This window comes from Nelumbo lutea, chromosome 1 (assembly GCF_056320005.1).
Source record: "Nelumbo lutea isolate HS-2025 chromosome 1, American lotus-T2T, whole genome shotgun sequence".
In the NCBI taxonomy this organism is placed as follows: Eukaryota; Viridiplantae; Streptophyta; class Magnoliopsida; order Proteales; family Nelumbonaceae; genus Nelumbo; species Nelumbo lutea.
In genome coordinates, this window is record NC_142684.1 from 206,013,290 (window position 1) to 206,040,482 (window position 27,193).

The 27,193-nt window shown below is 37.2% G+C and overlaps 1 protein-coding gene across 2 annotated transcripts; it reads left to right on the forward strand.

The window, feature by feature from the left end:
- Positions 1 to 2,745: 2,745 nt before the first annotated feature.
- Positions 2,746 to 19,174, forward strand: LOC148880567 (transcription factor IIIB). 2 transcript variants are annotated; one of them, XM_088962519.1, is made up of 5 exons: positions 2,746 to 3,292; positions 7,299 to 7,498; positions 14,085 to 14,230; positions 17,382 to 17,492; positions 18,756 to 19,174. In XM_088962519.1, the coding sequence occupies exons 3-5, from the start codon at positions 14,114 to 14,116 to the stop codon at positions 18,978 to 18,980; spliced, it is 453 nt and encodes a 150-aa protein (XP_088818645.1). In that variant the 5' UTR covers positions 2,746 to 3,292; positions 7,299 to 7,498; positions 14,085 to 14,113; the 3' UTR covers positions 18,981 to 19,174. The 2 variants fall into 2 exon arrangements, with proteins under 2 accessions (XP_088818645.1, XP_088818646.1); XM_088962520.1 differs by lacking the exon at positions 7,299 to 7,498 and having other exon boundaries at positions 2,772 to 3,292.
- Positions 19,175 to 27,193: the final 8,019 nt, after the last annotated feature.

Below are 27,193 nucleotides of genomic sequence, written 5' to 3' on the forward strand. Positions count from 1 at the left end.
AGAAGTCATATGCTTTCACAAAAAATGTCACTAAACATCCTTCTAGGCTCATAACATCAGCATACACTTTTTCCTTGCTAAATAAACCAAACCCTCTCTCAACTGCAAATGCAAGTTTCCCGAGATGTGTAGCAATGTCTTGCACTTGTTTAGCAACAATTGAAGCATATGACTTCCGTTTTCCTAAAACTCTTCGTTATGCAAAACTACTTGCCTCCACCGGCTTTGCTTGAAGGTTAGGATCTCCAGAATTCTCACCCTCATCAATGCCATCAAACACATGCTCAACATCTGGTGTTGCACTAGTGGCAGTTGCAGAAATTTCATCTTGCTTATTTAGCTCCTTGGCTGTAAATGCATCATTTCTAGTCACTTGATCATTTCCACATACCAATGCCAATTGGTCATAGTTTGGAATGCTTTTTCGTCTAAACTGTTTTGCCTCTGGATGTGTCTGCTCATTTACCATGGGAGTTCTATAATAAGTCACCTTCCGTACTAATAAGTCATTTTTTGTATAATTTGTAAACAAAGTGTTTAAAGTATAAGTGTTATTAATCTATTTTACCTCAACATATGTAGCCTAAACATCAGGTGTTGCATCTATTGTCTTGGTTGAATCATTCCACTTAAAGCCACTTTGATTCAAAAGGTTTTTTAATATTACAAAATTCCGCTTGATTGTTTTTAGCCTATTTCGTATGTGTCCTTGAGTACATTCAACTGAAAACTTAGTGCTAATAGCACGTGCCGCTGTAGTGTAATCCGGTGATTTGAAACTTTTGTCGACCTTATTTCCAAGGTTGACCTGCTCAGCAAATGTGTCAATGAGTAAATTATCCATGTCTTATGTCCAACTCATATTTGTTTTTCCAGTCTTGTTTTTAGGCTGAGAGCTAGAAAAGTCCATTTCTGTTTTATGCCAATCAAATGAACAATGCAAATCAACAATATATATCCATAACACCAATTAATACAAGGTATTTTTGTATAAATAGCAATAGGCAATTAATAAAATCAAACATCATAATTAATTAAAGAAGTGAGTGCACATAAAAAAAAAGTTATACAACAAAAGTTATATTAGAAAGAAAGAGTTAAACAACAGGAAGAAATTAATGTCGAGCCCTAGATCGATACAAGATATAATCAACCCACATTTGGGTAGCTATTTCTTCTCTGAGACGAATTCCTTCCCTTGATTGTTCATTTCTACTAGCTTGTTGAGATAGGTGGGAGATTTGTGTATTGTCTGCTCTATCATCATTTAAATCATCAATTCCTGCATCATCCTCGGTATCAACTGTTTATCGATCATACTGATACATGATGAAATCATGCGGATCCACACCCATGATATGGTTGTGTAAGATGCAACATGCAGATACAATATTCACATGTGACTTAAAAGGGTAATGTTGTTGAGATACCAATATTGGAAAGCGTTTCTTCAATACCCCAAAGATCCGTTCAACGGAATTTCTAAGCGATGAGTGTCGAAGGTTGAACAGTTCCTTTGGGTTCTCTGGTTGATGTGCACCTCATTCCTTTAGATGGTATCGTGTGTTTCGATATGGTGTAATGAGTCCCGTCTTTAATGAAAATCCTGTGTTTATAAGATAATATTTACCTGTTTAAAATATAAAAAGTTAGAAAACACGTACATACTTACCTATTAAATGAAAATGTCTCTTGTGAGAGTTTATTACTACCTTGAGGGATCTCTAATTTATGCTCTCTCCTCAGAGCATTGTTAAGCATGTGAGAATCCGATGCGACACCCTCCCAACCAGGTAATACATATGTGAACTACAAATTGAAAGTGAATGTAGCAATGATATTTTGTGTGAGATAAGATTTACGACCTTGAAACCTAGCAACATCAGTAGAAGGGACTTTCACAGGGAGGTGTGAGCCATCGATTGCCCCAACACAATCTTGCTAGTAAATTTAAGTTTTTTATTATTCATTTTTATGGGTGCATACATCATAAAGAAGACTTTATCACTTAATTACCTTGAAATATGTCAAAAAATCATATCGATTTTCTAATTTCTAGAGGTGTTTTAGTACCACTTGGTTGAATCAAGTACCTATCCTCCAAGCTCAACAAAGCATTCAATACGTTGTTGAAGTGATGGCTCACAATCTCACTAGACCGACTGAAATGATAGCCCATTGTTCTATTCCTAACGTTGTGTGCCAATATGTGTAGGAAGCGTGCCACTTGTTTTTCTACCGTGCACCTCATTGTATCATATAGTTTTCATGTCTCACGAATAATCTTGCATAGCCTTGCAAAAGCTGCTTTCCCCATCTCAATTGGTTATAACAATCTATTTCTTTTTGTCCAAATAATCTATCTAATAAATCCATTTGTTCAAAATCCCGATTCACGGATGGTTCTCTATCAATATAATCCACATATTCTTGCAACAATGAAAATATAACTGCAAGCATAGTAGTTGCATCCCCAACAATTGCATAAAGCAAATTTTGCTTCATCTATTCATAGAAAATAAATAAACAAACAAATAAATAAATAAATAAACAGGGGAATTCATTCTAGAATGCCTATATAATTTACATGCTCGAAAAGTAGTCAATGAAAAATAAAATAAAAACAACCATTAATCATGAATAAATTTACTTCATTCACTATACATGAATACACTAAATAAGAAAATTGAGAGAGGATGGATGATTTAACAGCCCCTTAAACAAGCCTTACAGTTTTGATAGTATATACTTTACTTCAATAAATGGTGTATGTATTGTACTCTAATGGAGGAAACCCACATACATACACCAATAGTTAGACCTCCTCAACATTCTTCCCTCTACACCACTGAGACCAAGTAACAATGGCGTCCGAGAAGGTGGAGACCATATTGGCGGGGAACTATGTCGAAATGGAGTAATATCTACTACATTAATACAGATAGAAAAAGTCCTAATACAGATAGTAGGCTAGGCTTGGTAGCAATAACCTCCTGCGTTTTAGCATTCAACCCTGAGCCGTTGCTAGCCTTGGTAGCAATTCCCTTTTCTCATCCCTTTCTCAGCAATCAAACAGAATCTTAATTCCTTTCTCCATTGTCCGATTTCTTGCTTCGTTCAAAATTCCTTTTTTTTTTGGAATCTTCTCCGCAACTCACCTTTTTCTTTTTCCCGGTGAAAGTCCGAGGTTCGGTTCGATTTCCTGCTGGAAAACCAGAGAACTCCATCGCCGTCGTCTATTGTCGTTCTAGCTTTGTCGGTCTTAGTGATATACAATCATGAATCCGGAGTAGTAAGTTCGAGTTATCCTTCGTTTTGGGTTTTGCCCAACTTATCTGAAAATCGTTCCTGTTTTGACCAGAATCGGATCTCTCATGCAGTTTGTTTTTCCCCTCTTTTCGATTTGCTTTGGGTTTTGTTAATTTTCGCTAGATCTGTGATGGTTTTGTTCAAGTTATAATTTTTTACCAAGATCTATATGCCTATTGTTCTAATTCCTTTCTGGTAATTGGCATGTTTATCATTTAACCTTATGCTTATTTTTACATATGAGTAGCGATCTGGCTAGATCCTGGTGCTGTGGTTTCAGATCCCGTGATTGGTTTTGACTCGTGGTTTTTTGACTAATTAGTGAGGTTAATTTGTATGAATTGAATACTCATGTGCATGATTTCGTTTGTTTATTTAAACTCCATATATATATATATATATATATATATATATGTTTTTGCACGAGATTCCAAATTGTCTGCTTTGTTCTCTTAGTTTATTCGATGATTAGATGAATTACTTATTGGAGCGTAACTTGCATATTGTCAGGGGGGAATTGGGGTTTTGTGAGAAATGGAATTCAGATTGTCATATGCATTAATATTCATGATTTGATTATTCTTATCTTGATTTTTGTTAATAAGGTTATAGGTTAGGGTGAGGCATGAGGTCTCAGGTCTGTGACTCTCACTGCGAACAGTCCAACTAGCTTGATAGATCACATCTAGTCATGTACGCACTCTTTAGTTTCTCTGTTGCTGCAGCTTGAGGAGGTTAGTCGATTCTAGGGTGCATGAGCTTTATAAGAGCTCGATGCCACAGTCTTGCAGTGTACCGGCGATTTGGAAAAGTTGAATTTGATTTCTTTTCGGATTAAAGGCTTGTTTGTTTTCATTCTACAACTATGGTGGCTTTGTTCCGGGAAGCATGGGAAGAAGCAAATTTACTTTGTATGCATGCATATGTCTTTGTTACCTTGGATTCAGAATACATATTCTGAGAATTTGGATGACAATAGTTCCCTATATTTCTTATTTTTCCTTTACAGTGATGAATGATATGCTTGTAGACTCAGGCATCCATAAATGGGAAAAAATGCCCTAAAATTTGGTTTTCATGAGTTCACACATTCACAACAATTTCTTATGACCATCCAATAAAACACAAACATGCTACTACTATCAATCAAATGAAAGGCCAAATAACCCAATGCAGGCATGTCTGCTATTCCTACACCAAATGATACAAGAACAATCCATTATCATATAACATAGAGACTAACTCAAGGATATAATTGTTAGACAGTGTTTTGGTGTATTACTCCTTAAATTGGACATTTATGAAACTTATGTTAGTTTAGAATGTTCTCAGCCATTTGCTAAACTTGGGAAGTTCATCTTGTTAAGGTTGATACCATTGTACTACTGAATTAGTGGAGTTGTTTGTCTTAATTACTAGGGTTAGACTCAAAGTACAATTAGTGGGTGTTTACTGAATCATTAAACAAGTACCATTTCGGTTATGACTTGGACCTTGGGATTAGATGGGTAAAACTAGAAAGTTGCACTTAACTCCAAACTTGATAGTGATACTACACTAAGTGTTGGATTGGGTTGCTTTTGATGTACTAACCAGTGCGATCCTCTAAGGGCCAAATACCTAAGTATGTTAGAACAATTTGGAATATCACTTGAGTGGGTGATCATTGTGATAGAATCAGCCACTTTGTCAGAAAAGAGAATATCCTAGTTAACATTCTCTCTAATGGAAACCTCAAACTATTGACAATGAATTTCAACTTGTTTTGGAATCAATTTGCAAAATGTATTTGTATTTATAAATAGTTTATTTTTTAAAAGAGTTTGCAAAAGGTTTTAATCCCAAAATCCATTTGAGTAGAGAGTGTGGCACTGCATTTCATAGTTAAGGAAGAGGTCCTTCCCTGTGAGCAGTGTATAAATATTATGGGTTGAGAAGTTTTTTTTTTTTGGATAGGAAAAGCTAATTTTCATTAGCTTGAAAAACAGAAATACAACTGTCACCTACAAAAGTATAAGGTGACCCCTGATCATAAAATCAAATTACAACACAGCCCAAAACAAAGACTCTCTATTCACTCCTTACTTTGCTAGAATGTCAACTAAAGCATTTGCTGACCTCCTAGTCCAATTAACAATTACACCCTGCTCCTTTGTGAGGCTCAATAATTCCTTTACAAGTTGTCTAAGGGACCACATTCCCAAACTATTTGTTTGTAACCAACCTACTACTAATTTTGAGTCTCTCTCCACCTCTAGCTGTTGCATACTCAATTGCTTAGCCAATCTGAGCCTCTAGAGGATGGCCAACACTTATGCTCTAAACTAGTCCCCCAATCCTATTGGATTGGGTTGAGAAGTTAAGAGCAAAAGTCTTTTGGGTTGAAACTTGATGGGCATATTTCTCACATTAAACCATTGGTTTTGGGTTCATAGGGTGGTTGAAACCCAAAGCCCACTTATGTTTAAGTGTTGGGCCGGTTCTAAGCCCAATTCGATTGGTTAGACAGTACACTAGCTTCAATTGGTGAAGCTAGCGAGTCCCATGCCATACAATATCTAAGTATAATTGACTAGTTAAAGTTGTAAATTAAATGATGAGTGTGTCGATCCAATTCCCAACAAAGACTAATTTGACTAGGAAATTGGATAATTGGATAGTTTGGGCCGAATTGAGAAGGGTTTGGTTTCTTTCATAGTTCTAATATGATTAGCATGGTTTCCTATTTAGAAACTTCTAAGTTAGAAAGTTGATTTGGAAACTCCTAGTTGGACTACAATATTCCAACATCCAAACTTCAATACATGTGATCTGCTTCAGAGAAAAAGACCAAATTGGTGCTCCGTATCTAAGTTGCATGGTGAGACTGCCTTTCGCTTTTTAATTTCCTATCCTTTTGCTACCTATATATGGGAGTGGCTTTCCCTTCTATTGGGATGCAGTTGGACTACTCCTGTTAATCTGGAAAGCTTTTTTAGCTCTCACATTTTCAGGTGTTCTAAAAGGAGAGGCAGAATTATGGGAATAAGCACTAGAGCAACAGTAGCTTGGACAATTTGGGAAGAAAGAAATCTGAGGATCGTTGATGACAAAGAAAGAAGCAAAGAAGCTGTGATTGAAATGATAATTCTAAGGGTGGCACATTGGGTGAAAACACTAAAATTGTTTGTTGATTTTATGACAGAAGACTTTCAGATCATGGGGAACAATTGCAAACACTGCATCTAGAATATCTATTGTAAATGAATTCTGGTCCCCTCTGGATGCTGGGTGGAAGAAACTAAATTTTGATGGCAGCTGTCTGGGAAATCCGGGCCCATCGGGCATTGGTGGGGTAATAAGGGAAGAGAATGGAAATATGTTAGCCATGTTGTCAGGTCCTATTCAGCATGCTCAGAAATGAAGGCAGCAGTATATGGTATTGAAAAAGCTAAAGAAATGGGATTAATAGGTTGATTATTGAAGGGGACTCAAAAATTGTGGTAAACTGGCTGAAGAAAGGGGAAGGAATAATTTGGCAGCTAAGGAATGAGCTCAGGCGCTTCAAGCAGGATTCTAAAGACATGGTGATTCAAATAAGATGGATTAGAAGATCAGCTAACAGCATGGCTGATAGTCTAGCTAAGCAAGGAGTTCAAAGACAATCTATTTTCTGGGCTATGTTGTAGTTAGTGGGATTTTCCTTTTGGGTTACCTTTGGGGTGGTGTTGTAATTAAAGGATTTGTCCTTTGGGCTATGCTTGGGGCTGTGATGTAATTAGTGGGATACTTTGGACTTCTTGTCCACCCACAACTTCTTATTGTACATGATTTTTTTTTTAATTAATGAATCTTTTCTGTGTTGCTGATCAAAAAAAAAAAAAAAATCCAGCTTTATATATGATAGAGAATGGGAGATTCTAGCTAGAGATTATCATCTATTCCCCTACCTCCAAACCCTAGTTCAACCAAGGCTTACAGGGGAGTTCTTTCTCTCTTTTCTCTCTCAGTTTTCCAGCAAAAACACAGATTGCTCAAGTCATTAACAGCTGCATTCAAAGTCATTGGAGTGCACATCGATTTACAAAAGAAGACTAGATCAAGTTCTTGCTATTGGACTGCGCCATCTTCAGTTCTGGAACTCGATTTGGACCCTAGTTTTTGTCGTGAATCACCACTTTGGGAGGTGCAATTGTGGTTTCTGCATCAGGTAACATTCCAACTTTGATCTGGACATCAAATTTGATCGTTTAATCCTAGATTGATCATAGGAGAAAATTGTTTGTCCATGAAAATTTCAATTTCTCCTTTCTTGGGCTTAATAAAGATCTGAATTTTGCATCAAATAACCCAGCAAGGTTAAACTTTTTTGGGCTTTTCCCAATCCACATAACAATACTACCTAACTAATTATCTATGACAATCAAATAATATCAAGGGAGCTTAACATGTAGATAGACGCCTAGGCGATAAGGCGCTCATGGAGGGTCACCTTACACGGGCTCTTGGATATTTTTATAATCTGAATTTTCTGATATTATGATAACAAAGCAAACATTATTAAAATAAATTATTTAGCTTGAGTTAAAATACTAGCTTTTGTATTATTATTCTTATTTATTAGGGTTCAATCAAATATGTATATTGTCTTGAACCCTCAAAGACCTCAAAACCTGAACTAATAAGCATGAAAGAGCTCAAAATTTTGTCCAATCAACACACTTATTTTTCTTCTTTCATCCTTTATTTTCTTTTCTCCTTACCCCTCTATTTTCTGAAATTTCTTTTTCTTCCATTTTTTCATGAATATGGTGATTTTCTATGTTTTAAATGAAGTTTACACTTTTTTTTTACAAAGATTATAGACAATAAATAGTGAAAGATGGTTGTTTCTTGCTATCGAACCTAGGGAATCACCCATGGTTCATGGTTTTTATTCAAAAAAAATAAAATCCCATTGCCTAGGCGACTAGGTGACAAGGTGCTCCCTATTGTCTAGCATCACCTCGGTGCCTTGGAAATTATGTTGTGGCCCTAGGCTGCAAAACTAGCCACCTTCATTCCAAATACCAAGGCCTACCCTTTGGAGCAAGATGTACTTCAAAGAGCATTTGGAATCAATTCTATCTTCAAGAGGATGAACAAGAAATTAGTCCTTTGGGAGACTCGCTGTCTATCCAAAGGAAGCAATTAAAAGGAAATTATCCCTGTGGGCTGAGTGGAAGGATTCAGAAAAGTTTCACCTGGTGAGTTGGAAATAGATTTATAAACACATCTCTGATGGTGGGCAGGGTATTAGAAGAGTAAGAAATTTTAATGTAGCACTCCTGGGGAGATGGTTTTGGCGTTTTGTAGCTGAACCAGATGGCTTGTGGAGAAGAGTGATTGCTGAGAAGTATGGAATTAATGCCAATGGTTGGGCTGCAGGAAGTTCTCAAGCAGCTTGGCTTATTGATGTAGTGCATGGAGGAGAATTAATAAAGCTTCCCCTCATTTTATCAAAGGTATAAAATACAAATTAGGGAATGGTAGTCAAATTAAGTTCTCGAAGGACCCATGGTGCAATGACAGGGTGCTGAAGGAAATGTTTCTGGACCTGTTCAGAGTGACTAGCAATCCTGATATTCTAGTAGCAGAGTCTTATCAGGTTCGTGGGGAAATGATAACCTGGACTCCCTCTTTCAGAAGAAACTTCAACAATTGGGAGGTGTGGGAAGTAACTAAACTACTTGCCTTGATTCAGAATCAGCCAAGTAAACCCACACTCCCAAGATTCCAGAAGTTGGAGATGGATAAAATCCAGTCTCTTCAGTCTTCACATGAGATCCTTTTATAAAGGGTTGTTATGAGGCTTGGATGACTCTTTTCCTCACAAGGCAATTTGGAGAACAGTAGCTCCCTCAAAAGCCAAGTTTTTTGCTTGGTTGGTGCCTGGGAAAGGTGTCTAACAAAGGATATGTTAGCTAGGAAGGGTATGAATAATGTACACGTGGAGCAGTTTTATGGGAATTGTGTTTGATTGAACTCATAAGATAAAGAGTTGCACACTGGGACATGATTTGTAAAGAATTTAATGGTGTAACCCTTAATGACATATTGAGAGGACGAAATAGCATAGATGGTTTTCAAGGATGATTCTGGTCTCCACCAATGACAGGAAGGTATTAACTGAATTTTGTTGGGTGCTGCTTGGGTAATCAAAGGAAGTCTGGAGTGGGGGTGGTTGTTAGGGACCACCAACGCAATAAATCCTTAGTTTTTTTGGTCCTGTTCGTTTTGGGAATTCCCAAAGGTTATGCAAATTTGTAGAGTGAAAAACCTTCTATTTTGTATGTATTTACGCTGTACATATTTGCATTTGTACTGCTTCCAAACTGAGCCAAAGGGCAGAATTGATGGCTCTAATTCAAGGTTTATAACTATTAGTGATGCACTTGAGAAATGTGGAAGTGGAGGGTGATTGCCAAACAATTGTAGGTTGGATGAGATGATCTCAAAATCAACCCATGGCAGTTCAGACCTCTGATGAAATTGTCTCATTCTCTATATTCCAATTTGAACAGCTCATTCAATTGGGTTCCTAGGAGTGCCAATACATTAGTAGATTCTTTTGGCAAGAGCTGGGATTGGGAGACTTTCTTGAATGGGGCTGCCCTGGACCAAGCAATAATCTGTAACAGTTCTCTTTCTATTTCTATTTCACTGTTACTTTTAAGGCTTCTGTTGATGGAAGTTGATGTACTCTTTGGCCTGCTGCTCTTTTGTTTTGAGCAACTCATGATTGTTTCTGATTAATGAATTGGTTTCTGTTATATAATGTGTGTGTGTGTTAGATAGTAAGGGTATGAAACTATGAATTTGTCTGATCTCTGCCCCCTGTGCTATAAAGAGGTTGAAACAACAGCTCATCTCTTCCACTTCTACACCTTCTCAACCAGAATCTGGCATTTTTTTTTCTGCAAGGCAGTGCCCCTTCAATGGCATTGCCCTGCCTCAGTTAAGGCACTACTAGCTGGTTGGCATGTTCTAGGAATGACAGAAAAAGGAAAATGCTGCCGGGCAGCCATCCAGGAAGCAATTTTCTAGGTCATTTGACTTGAAAGAAATTAAAGGGTGTTTGAGCAAAAAGCAGGCCAGAGGAGGCAGTAATCAATTCTGCTATAGAAATTATTAGAAGCTAGATGGCTACTTGTTTTGAAGGAGAATTCACCTCATCTTCATTTTGAATGTGGATTTTATTGGGGCTCCTTGGGATTTGTTCATATGTACATGAACTCTTTGTACAAAGTGAAGGAATGAGAGATCCATCATATGGATGGCCGAACCCTGTAAGAAGGTTGGGCGAAATTTCAAAAATTTCCTCTCCCCTCAACTGGGAATCACATTCCCTGTTTTAGAAAATTTGCATTTTCAAGGATCAACCTTGAACCCTAAACCGAACCAAATCTGAAACCAAAAGTAGGAGAGGGATATACCTGATACGGAGAAGCAATATCTCCCAACGAAGGTGTTCACGCCCAAAGAAAGACTCCAAAGACTGCTCCCACTGAAGATGAACAGTGTAGGATGGAGCAGAATCAGCAGTGTTCGTCCCACGAACCGAACCCTTCACAAGAATTCGCTGGAGGCTGTGAACACAACTTCAGATCAACCCTTCTCCAAAGGCTGATATCAAGATCCTATCTTGTTCGCTCCTGCTTGAAAGAGGAGATCGAATTGGCAGTGGTGGCGGCGGCAGGAAGGAGGCGGTAGAGAGAAATTAGCGCAATGATGCTATGTTCTCTCTTCTATGTCTCTTGCTCTGAGAGTAGGAAGATCTGATTATCTGATAATCCCAGAGGCTGCCACCCCCTCCTCCTTTTATAACCTTAAAGGGATCAGCTCCTAATCCTATTAGGAGTTGCTGATCCAAATTATATTTGGATCAGAATTCCCTTTAAGTGATAAGGGTAAACCCTTATCTTATCTGCAGATTAGATCAGCCCTCTCCTAATCTTATTAGGAGGTTTCTAGATCTAAATCTTATTTAGATCTAGACTCTTTGAGTGGATAAGGTTAAGGCCCAATCCTATCTGCTGATCTAATCTCAGATTCGCCCCTTTAATTAACTGATCAAATCAGCCCAGTTCAAAATGGGCTTTAGGCCCATGAAGCTTAAGTGCTCACTCTGCTTCCAAACTGTTGCCTAGTTGGGCTTCTTTGTATGGCGTGGGACCCAAACATTGATCTACACATCAGCCACATGGGTTCAGCCCAACCTTTGTTACAAGGCTTGTCCGAATTCATTGGAAAGATAGTAAACCCCCTGAAGCCCATCACATGGGCTCCTAATGGCCCCAACACTTACACTAAGTGGCCCCTAGGCCAAGCCACCTTATAAAAACCCAGGGACTGTGGGCAGATACAAGATTAGCCAATCAGGTATTACCCTCAATGGTCTTACACTTAACCTCTCAGCCCATAATGATCAAACACTGCCCGACAAGAGAGGACCTCTCCCTCGATTGCAAGGAACAATGCTGCACTCTCTACTCACATGGATCCCGGGAATTAAAACCATTTGCAAACAATTTGAAACCATAATATATATATATATTTAAATATTTTGCAAAACAAAATTTCAACGATTGAAATCAATTGCCAGCAGTTTGGTTTCCATCAGAGAGAGTGCATTCTCGATCATTACCTTTGTCCGACAAAGGGGTTGATCTTGTCACTATGATCACCCACTTAGATGAATTCTCGGACTGTCCCAACATACCCAGGTTTTGACCCCCTCTAAGGATCTCATTGATTGGCATATCAAAGACAGTCCAATCCGACACCTAGTGCAGTATCATAATCGAGTCTAGGGATCAGGTGTAACATTCCAGTTTTGCCCATCAATCTCCAAGGTCTAGGGCAATATTGGAAATCTGGTCCGGTTCAGGGTTTCAGGTAAACCTACACTGCATGTGCCTTGGGTCTCACTCTGGCGGCTGAAATAGGCCGCCCCAACATTTGGTAGCACACCAGTGTCAGCCTTGGCAGGATAAATCTCCCCAGACTTATCCAATGACTATGAACATTCTAAACTAACACAAGTCTCATAAGTGTCCAGTTTAAGGGTATTACACAGAAACACACCACAAGAACACAAATCAAATATGTACTTTACTCATTTACAATAAATGTCATTAAGTACATCATTCTGATTGGAGCTAAGGGCATACATTGTCTAACACAAAGGACCATTTTTTCTACTCACTTTTTGATACTTATTACAATTATACCTTAAAAAAAATGACAAAGATCATGCCATCATGAGGAAGAATATACACGATCTTTTTTGTAATAAATAAAAGATGACCTCATACTCAAGCTTCTTTTTTTTTTTTTTGAAAAGTAATAAAGAAAATTCCATTAAAAAAAAAGTAAGTATAGAAGGAATGTGATAAGAAATCATCTGGGAGAAGATAAGACTAAGACACTTCTTACACTAAAAAACCGTCAACAAGAAGACTAATAAAAAGAAAAGAAAACTAACTCTTCTGGAACCAGATCCTAGGCAATTTTATAGAAGTCAACTGCAACATGAGCAAGATGAGTAGCAGAGGAGAGAACCTAATCTTCCCCTACAAACACCTCCCCTTAGTTGTTGCCCTTTTCATCCCATCTCCCTCCTTCAAATACCCTTTTTCTCGAACTTTCTTCCTTCTTCTTCCTCTCAAACTCTTCAAAGGCTTTCTTGGCGAATTCCTCACCTCCCCAGAAGAACAAACCCAAGCGCTTTTACCAATTTCTACACCCTTTTTAGTCGCTGCCTCAATAGAAATATTACCAGTTTTCTCCACCTTCCTTTCAACACTTTTATCAAGGTCTCTTACAATAGGAATGGAATCCTTCTCAGTTGCAGCTTCATGTTGACCAGTCTCCAATTGCTTACCCAAATTAGAGGCACCCTGAAAATTCTCGTTATCAAAAGCTTTATCTCTTGGTTTAATAGTCTTACTATTGTTCCTTCTCTTGTATGCCCTTTTATAGTTCTTAGTAGGTCCAGACAAGACCAGTCCAAGCTTAACCAAGAAAAACTTTGGTTATGTGAACAGTATGAGAATATCTTACTCCAAAGGCTCTTCGAAATTTTTTGGATGTCGGGATGAGCTGTCGTCCTGTCAGTTAGGTTGTGTCCACATGTCCTATTACTAGGTCGGGCCAAATCACCCTACATCAATTGCCCTCCATCCACCTTCAGTTTGGGAGCAGAGTGGAGAGGGAGATGGTTGGTGCCTTTTTTTCCGTTCGACCTGATGAATTGACCCGACCCGAATAAATTGCTTGGTCCATATTGACCGACCCATATGAGAGATGGGTGGGTATGGGTGGATTGATAGTGGGTGGGTTTGGGTCGGTTTATGTAAAGCCCCATTCATGTTTATACTTTATAGTCATTTGCTGGCTGCAATACCATTGATCTCCAGTTACACGGTACTCCATGGAAGGTGAGGATGAATTTCCTTTCCTATTTTCTTTCTTTTTCAAAAAATTTCCCGTGTTTATGCGCAGCTCTATGGTCTCTGTATTCTTGATTATTAATGCGCATCTTTAGTTGCCCTGAGTTGCAACAATGAATGATGATTTACACTGAATTGTAATTTCGAAATTTGTCTTACATAGTACTCGTTTGGATTTTTTATGGACCCAGGTCTTGGTCCCTTGAGGAATTGAAGCAGACTTTGTGCTTTCAGTTTACAGACAGTCAGGCACTAATTAAATGATGCTTACTGATGTTGAATTTTGTTTATTCTTGGATGCAGGAAGAGTTACTGTATAGCAGTTGTTTATCATGGATAAACTACTGGAGTTTGGGAGGAAAGCTTGGTTCTTTGTTAGGGTTCTTTCGGGATATGAGGAGAGAAGAATCAGATCCTACAGATTGCAACTGCAAAGACGCTTTGAACAGGTTAGGGTTCTTCATGTTTCTCCCATTTCCCTATTCCCGGATAGCTTTGCCTTGTTGCAGCCATTCTGGACATTGGCAGTACTGCTTAGTTTCGTTTATCATAATGTACGACAGTTTCATTGATCAATATAAGTAATTAACTTCTTTTTATTGGCTTATGCAAATATAAACTACGAAGTTCGAAATTTAGTGAAAATGCTTCTTCCACCACGGTTGATGATTTGCATTTTGTATTATTTACAGAAAGCACTACTTGTTCTATGCTAAGTTGTTGATTATGTTATAAATAGGATATATGAGGTCATGAACAAACCGAGTGATTACAGTAATGGTTTGTGAATCTCAAATTAAAAATGCAGTAGCTACGTGATTCCAGGAATAGGGATTTTGGCATGTTAAGCACTTCCTAAAGCCAAGTTGGGCAATTATTCAATCTTTGTAGGCTTCAAACTATTAGAGTTCGGCAAAACAAATAGGACCATTTAACTGAAATCAAAACATGACAAGTATGGAGGAAGGATTAAGGTTCTCAAAGGGAATTCTGCCATGGTTTGATTTTGGCATGTTAAATACTTCCTAAAGCCAAGTTGGGCAATTATTCTATATTTTTTAGTTTTTGTTGTTCTTTCATGTTGGTATTTTTTTTTTATCAACAAAAAAGACTTTTTTTTAATAACAGAGAAATATTGAACTACAATAGTTATAGGTTGCAGTAATGCATTAACCCAATCTACAAACACATACAAACAGTTACAGTTCTGCCCAGTACAAGGTAGATCTATTTGCCCCCTGTTTTGCTAGGGTCTCTGCCAACCCATTTGCAGTCTTTTTGACCCAACCAAACTGAGAGTTGAACCTCCTCGCAAGTATGTCAATTTCTCTGTAGATAAATTTGAGCTTCCAAGGTGCTGATGTGATGTTCTTAGCCCAAGAAATGACTAGTAGTGAGTCTCCCCCTATTTCTAAATCTGTTGTTCCAATCTGCTCAGCCATCTTTAAACCTTGAAGTAGAGCCAGAGATTTAGCCTATATTGAGTCACCAATATCTATTAGTCATGAGAAGAGTGCCACAACTTCACCTAGATGATTTCTAATCACACCCCCTATACCTGCCCTTCCTGGGTTACCAGAGGAACTCCCATCAAAGTTTAGTTTTAGTTTGTTTAGTGCAGGTGGCTTCCATTCCGTTCTCACAACTTCTTTGGGTACATCTGTTTGTGCTACTTCAGTCCAGTTTCTTAGAATGTCATTTGTGGAGAAGTTTTTGAATAGTTCCATGGTCATCATCCAATGTCCAGTTCTGATTTTTATGGCTTCAATGACTTCCTCCTTTGATTTACTTTTTTTATAGAAGAGTCTTTGGTTTCTTTCCTCCCATATAGTCCATACCACAGGGCCAAGCCGCCGGGTGGGCGCCTTAGACTATGACTGCGCTGCATCAGCCTCGTGACGCCGGTCACCCACTCCTACAAGAAGCTACTAGGAACTCAACCTTCGGGGGCAGTACCACTAACTTTAGGTCGCCATCTCGCACGGGAGCTTTGGAAGGATCAACTAGCAAAGGCACCCATCTAGTCCGTTGGCTGCCAAACTCCTGCGGAAGCCACGAAGAGCTCATCTTTGTAGAGGGGACCTCGCAAAGAGGACTGGTGACGTTTTATCTGAATTGAAAGTAAAGTTGGTTGAGCTGCTTAGTGTGTTAGCTTTCTGCCTAGTTTTTGAGCTCATAAAAAATGAAAACTATAAAGCGAGAGCTTTAGTTTCTAAAAAGTGAGAACTTAGCTTTCTGGGAGAAGAGGACTTAGCTTTTTGTAGGATGAGAACTTAGCTTTTTGCAGCGTTTCCCACAGAACCATAGTGGGTTCAGTGAATGTCGCGCTGATTACAGGAGGGAGTGGTGCGTTCACTTGTGCAGTCGCTTGGGGCATTGTCAACGCTAGGACCTCAGCCGCAGTAAGCGGTACGGTGAACTGACCTATGCAGACAGACGGGAACTGAGGTTGCCCCCCGGAGACGTGCACTTTGTTGTTTTGTCCGGCGTTGCTGGAGGAAGCTATGGATTTGATTCTGAGCTTGAGATTTTTGAATGGAGATAAGGGCTTTTAGTAGCAGTTCTCATAGACGTCGCCAAATGACGTAGCGCAATCCGACTGCTCCCTGCTGAAGATGATCTGGCTACCAGCAACGACGGGAACTGAGGAACCTGCAAGATGTGAATCAGAGAATCCGGGGTGGCTTACCCGGCGAGGTCACTCTGATGGTTAAGTTAGCACTTAGTAGTGAGTTTGAAGATGATATCAGATTATGAGAGAGCTAGAGAGCAAAGATTACACATTATTTTTCTTCTCGCCCCTGGGGGGGGGGTGAGGCCTTTATATACTGGAGTCATCGTGGGTTTGGTGGAGTAGTTCTTGGATCCCTGTTGTGATAGGATCTGTTTTCGTGTTAGGTGGGGATAAAGCCACCAACCGGTAAGGTTGCCCATTTCTGCCTGAATCGGGGAGTGGGTGAGCTAATATAGATAGCCATTACAAGGTACAATCCCGTAAGACGTGAGGTACGATGGTGAAATCCTTGGAATTACCACGCGGTGGTCGGTCTGACTGGGAGACGAGCTGCCCGTAAGGTGCCAGGCTGCATGGTGGCGAGTTGCCTAGTGGCGAGCTGCCTGTGAAGTGCTGGGCTGCTTGGTGGCGAGCTGCCTGTGAGGTGGCGAGCTGCTTGTGGAGTGCCGGGCTGCTTGGTGGCGAGCTGCCTGTGAGGTGGCGAGCTGCTTGGTGGAAAGCTGCCTGTGGAGTGCCAGGCTGCACCTAGTTGTCATGAGGTGCCATGTGTCATAATGTCATTGGAGGGCCAAATCGGGCCTCATCAGTTTGCAACATTTTTTATCAGTAATGTATCTTTTTATTAGCCTTTAAAAGAGTTTAGTTCACAACAGTTAAAGCACAACTATATTGTCTTTCTCTTAAATCTCAACTTGTATAAAATTCTGCATAACAGTTTTTTGTGTGATTGCATTTCAGTTCTTACCACTGTAAGGAAAAATAAGATAAAATGCATATGTCTAGCCAACTTTGTTACTGATGTTAAATACAACTCATTCCACTTTCCATTCACAATGTCCATTTTGTCTTTCCCTTTTCTTGCACAGGCACAAGAAAGGAAGGAAGCCTTGAGAAGGATCCCAGAACAGGCTGTTTTAGCTGAGGTTCGCCGTATGGTTGAGGAAATGCAGACATTAAACCGGAAACTGGAAGAAACAGTAAGTAGTACTTGCATGAACAGGGGGTAAATTTGTCTGAAGAAGAAACTGAAATTTGTAATGTTGATGCATTCACTTTTTTAATACCATGTTGTCCTTGATGCATTCACTTTTCTCAATTACATCAATGCACGTGTATGGACTTTTCATAACAAGTCAAGGCAAAAGCAACTCACAAATTCCAACCACTAAAAGTTGGCTCAGAAGCCAGACCTTTTGTGTTGTGGATTAACTTGCCTTCGAAGCTCTTTGATTTGAGGCCACGTCCTGATATGTCTTTTTGATTTGAAAGAGGTGCCTATTTCTTCTCTCTCCCTCTCTTACAGCTGAACACATAACACATTGCCGGGAAACCATCTCTGTGCTTCACCTGTATAGACTATCCCTTGTTAAGCACCGATAACAGCTGCCAACACTACCTTTTAAGGGATGTTAGCTACCCAGATTTGTACTAAGCCAGACTCATTTTCGCCTCATAGTGTTAGTAACTTATTGACTCTCCCAATATAATTTAGTTTTTAATCAGGTAGCAAATTGCACAAGTCATTTGTGTCAATTCGATTCAACTCAACAAAGCCTTATCCTAACTATACAGGGTTGGCTACATAAATCCTGGTTCACCATCCTGCTCTATTGAGTTCATCAGTCACTATCCTAAGCTTTGGAATGGGAAAGAAACCAAGATGTTGACTGTAGAACCAAGAATTGGAATCTAGATGTGCTTCATTGCTTGCTATGAAATTTAATCATTTAGCTCAAATACATTGGTTCAAGGGTCATTCCTTTTATTCCCTAATAGCTTCAGAAGCCAATCCATTTAGGTTGAGTAGCCTTGAGGTTTCTTTCTTTAGTGAAGATTATTCCAACATATAGACTGTTACATACAGAACCAGTCAAATTATCAACCAAAACAATTGCCAATTGCCTTATCCATGTGAATGAGACGTTCACTCTGGGTGCAAGATCTGTAGCTTTTCTAATGAAGTGCTGCATCTGCAAGGTTGAGTCCTCACTATTCATCTAGCCAATAACCACTTATTTTCTTCCACTTCCATTCAGCAAATCTCTATTACAAGAATGCAATGTGCAACTGTTGTGTGTAAAATTCTCATTAGAATTTGTTGGCTGGTCCTTTTTCTTGGAAGTCTATTTTAGCTTTTTGTGAAAGCCATTTTCATACTCAAGTTTGAGCATTATATAGTGAAGATGACCGGGGTTCTAATGCAATTGACTGCTTAATGGAGACTTGATGTTTCTCTGCAGGAGGCTGCCATTGAAGAATACTTCAAGCCAATTGACAAGCAAGCTGAGACAATAATGAACATGCAACTTGAAGGAGAGGAAAAGAAAATGAGGGAGATAATGAAAGCCATGCATGAGCAAGCTTTACTTGAGAAAGCTGAGGCACAGAAAACGGCAAAGGCATGTAATGTGGACCCGAACCAACATAAACAGGATGCAGTGTCCTCTCCCTCCGGCCAAGCTTAGATGAGATGAGATGATTGATAAAAAACGGGAAATCGAATTGGTATGTAAGCTGACATTTGATGCGTTGTGGTTCTTTTGAGCACAATAGATGTTCAGAGCATTTGATTATGATTGGACAAAGCATATGCCATCGACCTTGGTCATATGATATTTTTTTTTTTTTAGAAAAAAATAACAAAGAAAATTCATTGAAATCCAGAAAGAGATACAAGGGGTGATAAGATGTCACCCCCCCCCCCCAAAAAAAAAAAAAAAAAAAAAAAAGAAAACAAAGAAAAAGAAAAGAAAATTTTATTACATCAACCCCCCAGTTTCAATTCTAACAAAGACCAGATCCAAAACAATCTTTTGAAATCCCCGGTAAATCTGGTAAAATCAAAATCCGGTCCTGTAATAATATATGGGAACTTCTGTAAGATTACATTATTTTCTCTGATACAAATAGATGTTTTAAACTTATTTCACCTTTTCACGAAAAGGAAAAGGTAATTATTTAAAACCATGTGGTTTCTTAAATGTTCCTTGAACCATCGAACTTTGTTGTTTCAAAGAGTTTATACTCTTTTTACTTGTACTCCCCTGATCCCCTTCATTTATGCTAGTGAAAATGAAACTGCATTGCAAACAATGGAACCTTAGGCTGCTGTTTGCAATACAAATGCTGAACCGGGGTATTTATGTATTCAGGTTCGTGTTTGCGAGCGTTTGGCTGTCATACAAAAAAGTAACGATTAAGATGTCAAAAATGTGTTTTCTGACTTCTTTGATTCATGAGGTCACATTAATGTATTCATTTCTTGGATATAAATTTGTGCCTTTCTAATTATTGGTGTGTTTAACAAAAATTTTAAAGCATTTAATGATAGGGTTCACGATTTGCATCCATTTCAAACAAACAGGAAGAATACAATAAATGGATTACATTTTGCATTCTTGAACCGGAAAGAGTATGATTCAGTTTGGAAGGAGTACAAATACAAATATGTACAATGCAAATACATACAAAATGATACAAAATACAAGGTTTTGCACTATACAAATTTGTTTTTTTACTCTTTCTAAGCTGAGGCTTAAAAGCTCTCCCTTCACTAGGCATTAAAGTGATTATTAAAAGAGCGTGTTGATAAAGGTCATATTTGAACAAGCTCTTACTCCTGAGTGGTGGCTCAGTTGGCACATTAGTTGGCTTAGAGGTGTAAATTGGGTTGTGCCGCCAACGGCCTGGCCCGGCCCGGCACGGTCCGATCCAAATTTGGATTGGCCTGGTATGATGGCATGTGGGCCGTGCCAAGCCTGACACGATAGTCTGGGCAATATTGGGCCTAGGGTTCTAGGTTCACAGGTTGGCACGACAAGACACGATTGTGCTTGTCATGTTGCCCGCGGCCTAGCTCATGGCATGACATGCAAAATGGCCTGTCACGGTTCAGCACGACATGACCTGCGGGCCCATAGCTATATAGGGGTTTTTTATAAAAATACCCTTTAACAATTATAAATAGCTATATAGGGGGGTATTTATGTATTTTGGATTTTTTTTTGGGGGGGGGGGAGAAAGAATGACACGTGCCCCCAACATCTATATAACAGTTATTTTGGGGGACATTTTGGATAAAGTGATAAATAACTTTATAATGACCAAAATACCCCTCCCAACCAAGGTTCAAAGTATGTATCGGGCGATACGTATCGTTTCGGGAGCTACCCGGTACACCCCTACAGGGGGTGTATCAGGGTTCTGACCAGTTCAGTGGGTGGAGGAGCCTTAAACCGACCCCCTGAATTGGTTTTGAAAAAAATAAAAAAAGTAAAGAAAGTAACAAAAGTACTGATATGGCCCGATATGCCCCTACCCACGTATTGGGCATATCGATATTTTGAACCTTGCTCCCAACAACTAAAAAATTGCTATTTTTTAGAGTATTTTGGGCAATTGAATTATTTTCAATTCCTATAAATAGCCCTATTCTCCACCATTCTCATCACACCAATTCAACAATTCCTATAAATAGCCCTATCCTCCATTTTCAATTCCTACAATGATCAAAGTCAAGAACAATAGGAGAAATGATGAAGTTAATATTTTTTGTATACTCAATATTTGTATAGCATTTTTTCAAATTGTTGTAATTTTTTTAATTTTATTTAATTTATTTGATATTTTATAATAATATAATTTTTTTATTTTCAAATTGTAACTATATTGTATTTTTATATTTTATTAATTTATTCCATTTTCCAATTTTCATATTTCATTCATCCAACCATCGTATGCATTGTATCATTCAAATTTAAATGAAATAAAATTCCTATTTTTCTTCTCATTTGTTATTCACTTTGAGTCTTTGTATCTTTGACTTCTTATTTGGTTAAGTGTTTTTTTTTTTCGTTTCTTTGTTATATTTCTTATTTTTTCAAATAATTCCTAAAGGAAAGCTAAATATTTTAATTTTACTTAGCCAAGAAATAAAAAAATAAAAAATGTCAAAAAAAAACAAAAAAACCAATCTGGCCCGGTTTGGCCCACCCCCAAGGCCTGGCACGACATGGCATGGCACAGGCACGCAAAGGGTTGGGTCGTGGGCCATGCCAGGCCGACCCCCCAAATTATCCCTAGGGAGGGTGGCACGACCCATTTTATACCTCTAAATTGGCTAATCCCGATAGAAATATGAATTTGAGTCTTGCTACCTGTTACCACCTACCATGGAAAGTTATTAGTGTGTTGCACTAAAATACCAAAAAACCAAAAAAAAAAAAAAAGTCGATTGAATGTTGTTGAAAGCATAAGATCTGGGAAACACCTTAACAAATATATGTAAAATCAGGGTAAAGTTTGTAAAATGTGGTAAAAAGATACATATTGTTTATTATTTGTTATCTTATGAAAAATATAAATGCATGCATATTCTATTAAAAATATGCATGTTTATAAAGGTAAAATCTATGCTGTCAAAAAGAATGATATTGGAAGGGTTTTGACCAATAACTCCTCATGAATTTTAATATATACCACCTAATTGCTTACCACTTTTTTAATATTGGTTCATTGGTTATAAGCTTTTCTGGTATCATGTCATTTAGGTATCATAGCCAAACCCATTTACAAAGGGAAAACCTATGATACCGCAAAGACATGGTATTGGGAGAAATTTGACCAATCAAAGCACTCCCATGAATTTTATGATTACCACCTGATTGATCACCTCTTTTATGATGTTTGTTGATTGGTTGCAAGTTTTTCCATTATCATGTCTTTTTGTTATCATAGTTGAACCCTTTGCAAAATACAATCATATTTTTATATTATGCAAATATATTAAACACAAATATTCGAATAATTTTTTATACCATATTTTTTAAATTGATATTTTCATGTATTATACATTTTTTAATAAAAAATCCCATATGTTGTAACTTTGAATCTAATATGCCGTTTCACAAAAAAAAAATTAATATGCCTTTAATAAAAATTAAAAAATATATGCATATAGCTCACGCAATAGTAGGTAATAAGATCTAGGGTTTCTAGCAGATAAGGGCAACTTTTTGTCCCAAATATCAATAAAAAATAATATTTTTGTAAAATAACCAAAATAGGATAGTTTTTTTTGGAAAAATATCAAGAAAGGGCAGTGACATTGTTCCTCGTCTTCCTCCTTTGCCTCTGTATTCATGCGAATACATTGGAATAAAAAATGACGGTAAAGCTTGGAGGAAGACGAGGGTGGATAAGAGAAGGAAGAGGAAGACATGGGTTTTGCGCACTGACATGGGTGGATAAGACAAGGAACAATAGCCATGCACCCTCTCAAGATATTGCCTATGAATTCTTGGATTTTCCATGGCCATCTACCATAAAAGAAGAGTTTCCCAATAGCAACTAGATCATGGAGTATCTTGATTTGTATGCTCAGGAGTTCGACCTTCTTCGCCATATCAAGTTCAATTCCAAAGTCACCAGCATCGACTACAAGGGAACTTCTAACGACGAGAGTCTCATGGAGGAAGACGAGGAACAGTCTCCACTAACATGGGTGAATCCATTGTTCCTTTCATTCCTCTTCCTTCTCTTATCCGCCCATGTCAGTGCGCAAAACCCTTGTATTCCTCTTCCTTCTCTTATTTGCCTTCATCTTCCTCCAAGCCTCACCCTCGTCTTCGAATCCAGTGTATTCACATGAACCCAGAGGCAGAAGAGGAAGACAAGTAATAGTGTCATTGCCCTTTCTTGATATTTTTCCAAAAAAAAGCTATCCTATTTTGGTTATTTTATAAAGATATTATTTTTTATTGATATTCAAGGCAAAAAGTTGCCCTTATCAGCTAGAAACCCTAAGATCTAATATGCATCAATAGTGTCCACTTCATTAGCCACTTGGATCCCATTTAGGTCCGTCCAGTGCTCTAGAGTTTCTGGTCCATGAGGAGGTTTTCTGTAATGCTGTATGTGAATGTGATCGCTAATCAATGAACAGTGATCCTTTACCACCCAAGACACAACAATTTGGTCCAGTCGGGTTTTTCCATCAGCTCAACCGATTATTTGTCTTCGTAGGCTTGTTCCATATCTATTCTATTGGCTGTGTTTGGTTGCAGTTCAAATTTATTTGCATTAGTACAAATGCATAGGAGTGCAAATGTAAAAAATGTAAATTCTTGTTTAATTTTGTTTTGGATTTTACTTTATTCTGCTTCATGTCTTAATTTACTTTATTTGTACTGCAATCAAACAAAATAAATTAAAATTTGAAACAAAAAATAGGTCAAAATTTATACTCAAATCATTTGCACTGTCAAAGTTTTACATTAGTACAAATTTATTTGCATTGCAACCAAACACAGCCATTATCATATAATAAAAATTAGAATGGTCATTGTCTTGGTCGAATTATCTGATTTTTTTTTTACCAAGTTTACTCCTATCAATACACTTTGAATGCTTTACAGTCAAACAATCCACATTTTGCTTACAAGGGAGATAGGTGCCCAAAAAGACATACGTGGATAGCCAAACTCTCCTTGTGCTGATTTGTGCAAATTTAATTTCAAATATATTATTTCCTACAATTTGTGCAATTATGTTTGGTGGGAACCATAGAACAAAACACCACGAACCTTCACATCCATTGGTTTTGCCCTATTGTTGCATTTGCTAGGAAAACTTGTGCAGTTGCTAGAGCCATTTGATGCAGAGATCATGGATGTGATTCAAGCTATGCCATGGTCAATCTTGATGGGAGCCAACAAGGTTATGGCATGTTTGGATGTTAAAGATGTTATACAAAAGATAGGAGTTATCATGCATGGGGTAGGAATAAGCTTTATTTGAACATTTATTGTATCCAAACCAATACTTTATATTTTGTATATTCACTTATGTAGTCCATATAAGATAGCTAAGCTTGTGCTTAGGAGAAGAGATGCCTAATGGGTAGAACCTCTTCCATGGGATTTTCTTCTTTTCTCTTTCATTATAAAAAAAAAAAAAAGCATGACTGATGCTTGTCCCCCTTTTCTAAAGGAATTCTATTAGACCCCATTTGTTTACCAGTAAATAAGAGGGGGAAGTTGGTTAATGGGCAGTGTTCTTTAATTATTAGGTCCCATGGTAAAGTTAGCTTCATTTATGCGAGAAAAACTTGGGGAAAAGTTTTAAAGTATAATGAGACAAATTTGCTCATTTTAATATTGGCTTTTTGTGAGTAAAAAAATCATTATATTACTTACCAAGAAATTAAAAGAATATGAATAAATGAACTTACCTGGTTAAATATAACCTAGAAAATATTTACCAAAACATAATAAAACGAGGCCTTATTATATTCTTTTAGTTTGTTTTAGTGATCTTATTCTTGCCTCAAGCTTTTACTCTCTACTTTTTTGTTTTTATTGTTCTTTCTAGATTATTTATATTTCAGTTGATGCATACATACTAATAATCTAATAACTATAGACATAACCATCCAGGCGATTGGTTCAGTTTTACCCCAAACCTGGTCCTTAGTAAAAAACTGTTGAATTAGTCAACGAATCGTTGACCTGAACAATTTGACTGCCGAACCATTCATTCCGGAGAACGGCTCATGGTTTATTACTTCTAACAAGTTATGTATGTATGTATGTATATGTACTAGTAATTAAGCACATGTGTTGCACATGAGAATTTTTTTTAATATTAATTACTTGAGTTTTAGATATATCATAGTTAAGATAGAAAATGAAAAATAACAAAAGTAACAATATGATTAAAAATAAACTTAAATGCTTGTAGTAAATAACAACTATTATTATTACTATTATTATTATTATTATTACTATTATTATTATTACTATTATTATTATTATTATTATTATTATTATTATTATTATTATTATTATTATTATTATTATTATTATTATTATTATTATTGCTTGCCCACCAGTGGGAGGAAAGAAAATGGTTTTGTTTTCAAATTACTTTTTAAAATATTTATTTTTATACTATTAAAATTAATATTGTGGATTTAATTACAAGAATTTAATGATGAGAAAATATATCTTAAATATAGGATTTAACGAGAGAGAATAGAAAAATATTTTTATTTCCAATTGGATTTAAATTTTACACTCCATGTCCATCATTAATAAAAATATTTCCTATTTATCATACTTATTGCTATTTAATATGTATGTTAAAATTCCATTTTTTTTAATTTCCATTTTTTTATTTTATCTATTTTTTAATTTTATTATTTAATCATGACAACATGGATTTACCCATTTGACCCAAAATGACTTAATTTCTTACCACCACCTAGATGAAAACACTATTTTTGTAGGTAGATTTTAAAAGTATAAGCTTTTATGTTATTGGAAGTACTAATTTATTAAGTATGTATTTAATTAATAGAACTTAATGATGCAAAAAAAAAAAAAAGACTTAAATACATGATTCAATGAACATAAATGCAAGTTAATAACTTAAATATTGGATTTAATGAGAGAGAATTGAATGCATTGAATATCTTGAAATTATCTCTTTTTAACTCATTTAATATCAAGAACCAATTATCTTATTTGCCCTCATTTTTTATTAATAAATTTAAATATAAAAGAGTAAACTTTGTTCTTAAAAAATTTCAGAAACATTTTTGAAGCCACTCATGCTTTTTAAAATAATATATATATATATATATATATATATATATATATAATTTTTCTTTCTTTTAGACTTGAGTACTGAAGGATACATGTTCTGAATAGCAGCTGGGAGAGGAAATGCATGATAGCGCTGCACAGTTTGGACTTTGGAGAAGAAGCAGGTCCATGTCCATGTGATTCCTATTATTAAATATTGTTGTACAATATCCCTGTTCCCTACCTCGAGCTTCATCTCCAGATTCTCCACTGAAGAAATGATGTGGTGATAGCCCCAACTCTGTTGTGGTTCCGAAACTTGAGCGCCAGAAAGGTTAGAGCTGAGTACTTAGTGCTTGCCACCCTTTCATATCACTGCAGGCCATCTACTATTGGAACATTATGGTACCTGGCAAAGTTATTGCATCCATCCCTTTTTATATCCTTTCTCTCTGCGTTTTCACTTTCCTTCTGTGTCTCTTTTTCTCTTTCCTTTTTCCTTTGTTCTCGTTTTCTTCTTCAATGCCTCCATTTTGAAGACAGAAAGAGAGCAGAAGCCGGTGGTTGAGATTCCCGCCCAAAAAAGCATAATATATGGTATACGAACCGAACAATTTGGACCTCCCAGTTCTATGGGCTGCATGTACGTTGTAACCCAAGTCTGTCATAGGAGCCGTTTAACAATGGCTGAATTGATTTAATTGAATGACTTATTATTTTATCTTTTCGTGGATAAATAAAATATATTCGATAAAGAGTATTATAATCCAAGGTTTTAAAAATCGGACTGGATACAGAACCGTTTTGGGGACCAATTTTCGGGTCAAACAGTTCAATCATCTGATTCAAATAGATGGCCGTTTTGGTTTAAAAATTTACAAAAGTTCAAAAGAATAATTAAAATAAAAAATGACCAAAAATTATTGTTCAGATCAACGTATCGATTGTCTGCATCAACAAGTCGCTGACCAAATCAACAGTTTTTGGCCCAAGAACGATTTTAGGATAAAGCAGAACCGATGCCTGATCGGTTCCCAGGTCAATCGATCCAGCAGTCTGGTCCGATCCAATTTTCAAAACCATGTTGTATTCAA

Bases quoted from the DNA above. Each gene is read 5' to 3' on its own strand.
- LOC148880567 (XM_088962519.1), top strand. From the start codon at position 14,114: ATGGATAAACTACTGGAGTTTGGGAGGAAAGCTTGGTTCTTTGTTAGG. The intron at 14,231-17,381 runs GTTAGGGTTCTT...TTTCTTGCACAG, and splicing joins TGCAAAGACGCTTTGAACAG to GCACAAGAAAGGAAGGAAGC. The intron at 17,493-18,755 runs GTAAGTAGTACT...GTTTCTCTGCAG, and splicing joins ACCGGAAACTGGAAGAAACA to GAGGCTGCCATTGAAGAATA.